The sequence below is a fragment of the Coregonus clupeaformis genome, unplaced genomic scaffold (assembly GCF_020615455.1).
Source record: "Coregonus clupeaformis isolate EN_2021a unplaced genomic scaffold, ASM2061545v1 scaf1116, whole genome shotgun sequence".
Classification (NCBI taxonomy): Eukaryota; Metazoa; Chordata; class Actinopteri; order Salmoniformes; family Salmonidae; genus Coregonus; species Coregonus clupeaformis.
Window position 1 is genome coordinate 117744 of NW_025534570.1, and position 6484 is coordinate 124227.

General features: G+C 44.4%; 1 protein-coding gene across 1 annotated transcript; it reads right to left on the reverse strand.

Annotated features, from left to right (window-relative positions):
• Positions 1–2789: 2789 nt before the first annotated feature.
• LOC121551055 (forkhead box protein J1-A-like) lies at positions 2790–6484 on the reverse strand. Its single transcript, XM_041863581.1, has 3 exons — positions 6283–6484; positions 4821–5462; positions 2790–4064 (listed from the first exon to the last, which is right to left on the reverse strand). Exons 2-3 carry the CDS (start codon positions 5409–5411, stop codon positions 3201–3203), a joined length of 1455 nt encoding a protein of 484 aa, XP_041719515.1. The 5' UTR covers positions 5412–5462; positions 6283–6484; the 3' UTR covers positions 2790–3200.

Here is a 6484-nt window from a genome sequence, read left to right on the forward strand (position 1 = left end):
GACTTGAATTAAAACAAGAGAGTATCTCATAACTCAACATTTGTTCATGTCATTCCTGCTTGTTTATGTCATCATTTTTGCATTGTTTCCTTCCGTTGACCAATTAGGCCTCCATCAGCTTTCCTTGGTGAAAACCCAGCCTCTAACACTTCCAGTCTTCTGGTCCCAAGTGTTGTTCTTTGCACATCTAACCTGAAGGTCGGGTATTCATTGACAAGCCACCGAAACCTTTGCAAAGGAGAAGCTTGCCTTGAGCTATTCTGCATTGGAATGAACTTGTCTTTATGACATCCAGATCTGTCCTCTACTGCTCTCTGTGATTGGTTAACTCACTGCAATTTGTTGAATTAATGATTATTAAATATACATTTACACGCTTTGCTGATAATATGACAATCCTAAGCTTCCTAAAAACAACCTGTTTTTAATTGTTCTGCATACATTTAGTTAAAATCCAACTGTAACTGTCTAGTGAAAAGGTCATTATTCAAAGAATGCATTCAGAAAGTAGTCATTATAGAAAACCCCACACATAAAACTATTTTAAGTCTAAAAACTCTTCTAATTAGTAGTAATTTGGCAAATATCTCTTAATTGATCATCATAGTACTCCTTTCACTTCAGTTACAGATATTGTATATTGACATTAAATACACTAGTTTCAGAATTTCATCCAAATGCATCCACAGATTGTTGAAAGTCCCATCATTCAGCTTTTCAGTAGAAAATTCAGTACAGGACCGAAATTCCTGAAGTCTGATGCATACATTCCATGACCTCTGGGATTTTAGTATGCAACGGCGTTGTGATCATTTTAATTCCTAAACAATAATAAGAGATCTTCACAACAAATAGGAGTATTCCCTGTGAGGTGGATTCATCTAAACCTTTATGAAATATTCAGCATGCTAAACCACCTATTCTTAAGCAGCTAAAACGTTGCATCATTGTCAGATACAACACCTCATCTCATCATTAGCTATTGGCCTTGCATCTCGAAACTGTCCATAACTTTCAAAGAGTACAGCCACTGTGAAGTCTTACTTTGTAATTTCATCTAATACAAAATAAATGTACATTTCTAAAATGTCGATTTCAATGTTCTGTGCTCGCCTTGTGCATGGATGACAATTCCTCTATCCATGTCAACCTGCAATCCATTCAATACCACATATATTTTCAGAATGTAAACAAAGACATATTGGTGGTTTTCCTGTCCTCAAACAGGAATACAGTGAGGGAAAAAAGTATTTGATCCCCTGCTGATTTTGTACGTTTGCCCACTGACAAAGACATGATCAGTCTATAATTTTAATGGTAGGTTTATTTGAACAGTGAGAGACAGAATAACAACAACAAAATCCAGAAAAACGCATGTCAAAAATGTTATAAATTGATTTGCATTTTAATGAGGGAAATAAGTATTTGACCCCTCTGCAAAACATGACTTAGTACTTGGTGGCAAAACCCTTGTTGGCAATCACAGAGGTCAGACGTTTCTTGTAGTTGGCCACAAGGTTTGCACACATCTCAGGAGGAATTTTGTTCCACTCCTCTTTGCAGATCTTCTCCAAGTCATTAAGGTTTCGAGGCTGACGTTTGGCAACTCGAACCTTCAGCTCCCTCCACAGATTTTCTATGGGATTAAGGTCTGGAGACTGGCTAGGCCACTCCAGGACCTTAATGTGCTTCTTGTTGAGCCACTCCTTTGTTGCCTTGGCCGTGTGTTTTGGGTCATTGTCATGCTGGAATACCCATCCACAACCCATTTTCAATGCCCTGGCTGAGGGAAGGAGGTTCTCACCCAAGATTTGACGGTACATGGCCCCGTCCATCGTCCCTTTGATGCGGTGAAGTTGTCCTGTCCCCTTAGCAGAAAAACACCCCCAAAGCATAATGTTTCCACCTACATGTTTGACGGTGGGGATGGTGTTCTTGGGGTCATAGGCAGCATTCCTCCTCCTCCAAACACGGCGAGTTGAGTTGATGCCAAAGAGCTCGATTTTGGTCTCATCTGACCACAACACTTTCACCCAGTTCTCCTCTGAATCATTCAGATGTTCATTGGCAAACTTCAGACGGCCCTGTATATGTGCTTTCTTGAGCAGGGGGACCTTGCAGGCGCTGCAGGATTTCAGTCCTTCACGGCGTAGTGTGTTACCAATTGTTTTCTTGGTGACTATGGTCCCAGCTGCCTTGAGATCATTGACAAGATCCTCCCGTGTAGTTCTGGGCTGATTCCTCACCGTTCTCATGATCATTGCAACTCCACGAGGTGAGATCTTGCATGGAGCCCCAGGCCGAGGGAGATTGACAGTTATTTTGTGTTTCTTCCATTTGCGAATAATCGCACCAACTGTTGTCACCTTCTCACCAAGCTGCTTGGTGATTGTCTTGTAGCCCATTCCAGCCTTGTGTAGGTCTACAATCTTGTCCCTGACATCCTTGGAGAGCTCTTTGGTCTTGGCCATGGTGGAGAGTTTGGAATCTGATTGATTGATTGCTTCTGTGGACAGGTGTCTTTTATACAGGTAACAAGCTGAGATTAGGAGCACTCCCTTTAAGAGTGTGCTCCTAATCTCAGCTCGTTACCTGTATAAAAGACACCTGGGAGCCAGAAATCTTTCTGATTGAGAGGGGGTCAAATACTTATTTCCCTCATTAAAATGCAAATAATTTTATAACATTTTTGACATGCGTTTTTCTGGATTTTTTTGTTGTTATTCTGTCTCTCACTGTTCAAATAAACCAAATTAAAATTATAGACTGATCATGTCTTTGTCAGTGGGCAAACGTACAAAATCAGCAGGGGATCAAATACTTTTTTCCCTCACTGTATTTAGTTTCTCTTTGTGAGTGAAGTCTTATCGATAATTGGATAATAATGTCTATTATCCAATGTCATGGTCCCAACAATAGGTTTGATATAGTTTTTGTCCAGTAATCATTTGGAATGCTGCAGTTCATTGTGGCATTTTTGCTCTGTAGGCATTAATGAAGTCATCCATTATTGGACCAATGTCAATAAACATAATCTAGAAATCTTAAAAACATGTGGACCATTGATCCTGAAGGTTCATTATTGTGTAAAAAGGTCCATTTAGTTCATGTGGTGCCTCTCTTTTTAAACAATAATCTAGTAGTCATTATCACAGTATAGTCAAAGAGTCTTGGAGGCCAAAGAATTGGAGAACATGTCTTTAGAGAAGACACTCTATCTTGCTGCTGAGGTCCCCTCCGAGGGAGTCTCCCAGGTCAAAGAGCTGCTCCAGGTTGACTGTGGAGCTGCACAGGAAGTTGGTAGATCCCTGCTCCTCTTCCTCTGGCCAGGGGCTCTGCAGGAACGCTGTGGCCAGGAACGTCTCCTCAAAGTCTGCTCCGCTGCTCCTCTGGGTCTCAGCCAGCACGTGGCTGCTGTCTGCTGTCCCCGCGGGGGCCTCCAGGGGGCAGATGTGGGTCCCCTGCACCATCAGGTCCTCCTCCTGGGGGATGGGGCTCAGTGGACCCCCTCCGTCCAGACTCAGCTCCCCGCTCAGTGCAGAATCCAGGAGGGCGTCCCAGTCAAAGTTCCCCTTCAGGGAGCCCAGTTCCCTATGCTCCTCCACAGACAGCAAAGGAGAGCTGGAGCGCCGGGGGACTTTGACCATGGCAGTCCTGGAGCCCAGCAGGTGTTTCCTCTTGTGTCCAGGGCCTCCCTTTCCCATGGGCCAGGCCCCCAGCATGGTGCCTTCGGCCAGACAGGGGTCCCAGTTCTGGTCAGCCCCAGTGGCCTCTTCAAACTCTCTGAGGAGCTGCTGAGCCTCTGGATTGACACATAGCCCACTCTGGCTGCCTGTGGGGTTACAGAGGCCCCTGGGCAGGGGCTGGGGGTTGGCCCTAAGCCTGTTCTGCAGGGCAGGGTTGATCTGGACAGGGGGCATCCGCCTCTTCTTGTAGGCCCCATTGAGGAGGCGCTCTGCGTACTGGGGATCGATCTTCCAGAAGCCCCCCTTCCCCGGCTCATCCTTCTGCCGTGGAACCTTGATGAAACACTTGTTCAGAGACAGGTTGTGCCGGATGGAGTTCTGAAATAGCGCATGAGGGGGACAGGGTTGATATGGCAGTACACATTCAGTGACCTGCTGACCTTTGTTAAATATTATCTGCCCCATGCACTGGCTTACAATAACAGAATGCTCAGGAAATGAGTATAACTTCTGGAACTGGGGAGTACGGCTAACGACTTAATTAATCATCTATCCAGCAAATTAAACTTTTTCCAGAAAATTCCTTCCCTTTGATGGGGAATCTGCACTTTTGATGCTATGCTGCCCCTCCCCATACTCCCCCATTGCCTCTCATTGCTCAAGCAGAAAACCTGGGAGCTATTTCTGAAAAATAATGTAATGAGTTTAAAAACACAAACACTAAAATGTGTGTTGTGGGGGGATGAAGTCTTCTAAAGCAAGATGCCTGCTAGCAAGGCAGTATTTACTACAATCTTTGTACGTTACGGGAGTATTTGCTGCCATCTTTGTACCATGAGAGCTCTTAATTCCCATAAACCATAGCTACTAATGCTTATTCAGAGTGTGGCAGATGGCCCTGAGCTCTCAATATATAGACTTTGGGAAAAGAAGTGCTCTTACTCGTTCCTGTTAAAGAAAAACAAGCTGTAGCTTGGCCCCACTCCAAAACACACAGAGCCCTCTATCTGGCTGCTCGAGACACAGTCAGGTATACGAACGTGACTGAGAGCCTCTCACAGGGCCTAGTCTGAAGCATCCTATTAGAGCCATTTTCACGTGTGTGTGTGTGTGGTGTGTGTTAGCAACATTTACCTGCCAGGTGGGGTCAGCATGGCGGAAATAGCAGAAGTTGTCAGTGATCCACTTGTAGATGCAGGAGAGGGTGATCTTGGTCTTCTTGCTGGCCTGCATGGCCATACAGATGAGTGTGGCGTAGGAGTAAGGTGGTTTGATATGAGGGTTTGTCTTGTAGTCCACCTCATCGGGGCAGTGACCATGGGCCACCAGGCCAGGGAGGGCTGACAGGGACTGCATCCTACAATAGGCTGCTGCTGTGGGCTTGCCTGGGGTGAGGGGCATCCCTATGGATGCAGGGTCACCAGCCAGAGGGGAAGCGGGGGCCTCGGAGCCCAGCTGCTGATGGCCAAAGAAGTGAGGCTGGTGGTGGGTGGAGAGGGGAGCCTGTTGGGTCCCATTGGCATTGAGGATAGAGAACTCCTGCAGCCACTGCAGGCTTGTCAGGCTGTCATCCAGGTTGACAGAGCCCCCAGTGCTGCTGCAGCCCGCTGAGGCTGAGCTGTCGTCCAGGTCCAACTCCTCAGAATGAGCAGCGGCAGTCACCACTTCCTCCTCCAGCCCCACCGAGCCCTCAGGCCAGGGGTCTGCACAGCTTAGAGACAGCATGGTCCTCCGCTCAGATGCCTCACTCTCCCCCCTACACCACCAGACAACAGCCTGACAAGGAGAAAATATACACCCGACTTGAACAAAGCTGAAAAGGACAATGATAGCCCTATTTGAAAACAGAGCCCTTTGATGCATGTCAGGGTGTAAATTGAAATAGTTTCTCTCTGTGGTAATGGCATGTTCTATTCAGTGACTTGTAGGGAAACAAATTGTAGGAACAATAGCTGCATGTAGTTGAGATCTTTCAAATGTTGATATTTGATTAGAAACTGTTTAACAAAAGGAGTGCATTGAATGTAATCCCAAAATAACGACTGTCATTAATGAAATTATGTGGGAAAGACCTGCAATGTTTATTCTCACTCATTCCGATGTTGACTGTCTGGAGGTCATAGAACTTTTGTGAAAAGTGATAGGAGCGCAGTCTAGCCTACCTAGCTACACATAATAGCCTATAGCCATACAGCGGGACTCTTCACAAAAAGGCTGAGACTAAGTCCTGTTATAAACTCATATATGTCGAGTGAATTTATGATAAACTAATCAAAACGTGATCAAATAGAGTAGGCTATTGACACTAGACAAATTAATGAATTGTGCCAAATCAGATAACCTTTGAGTTGAGTTTAAAATGTAGATTATTTAAGTGTTTCAATTATTTTTTTAAATATGAAGATGCTTATAGCTACCTATTAATTTAACTTTACAACAATACCTTGCAATAGTTACAATGAAAAACGTTTTATTTTTATAACAAGATAGCAATAATAATTTGCTACAATTTAATGATAGCCTACTTCATTCTAATGTTTTAAGTTTCAAGTGTCACCACCATATAAAAATATGTTAAAAAACATGACAAACTTACCTTGATCTGATATAATGCTGAGAAAATACCTTGCAATCCAATTTGCCAAATGAAAAATTATTAATCGCAAACCTTGAGGGTTTGCACCTGTTGAAAATGTATGAAAAAATTCCTCAAGATGTCTTTGGCGCTCTGATGCGCGCTTGTTCAATTCAACGTCTCAAACGCAGGTCTTTATAATGGTGGCAGCGGCTAAAGGATC

What these genes read in the sequence shown, in the direction of transcription:
- LOC121551055 (XM_041863581.1), bottom strand. Translation starts at nt 5,411, where the DNA reads ATGCTGTCTCTAAGCTGTGCAGACCCCTGGCCTGAGGGCTCGGTGGGG. An exon ending in ATGCTGACCCCACCTGGCAG is followed by an intron (nt 4,065 to 4,820) that starts GTAAATGTTGCT and finishes GCGCTATTTCAG; the next exon opens with AACTCCATCCGGCACAACCT.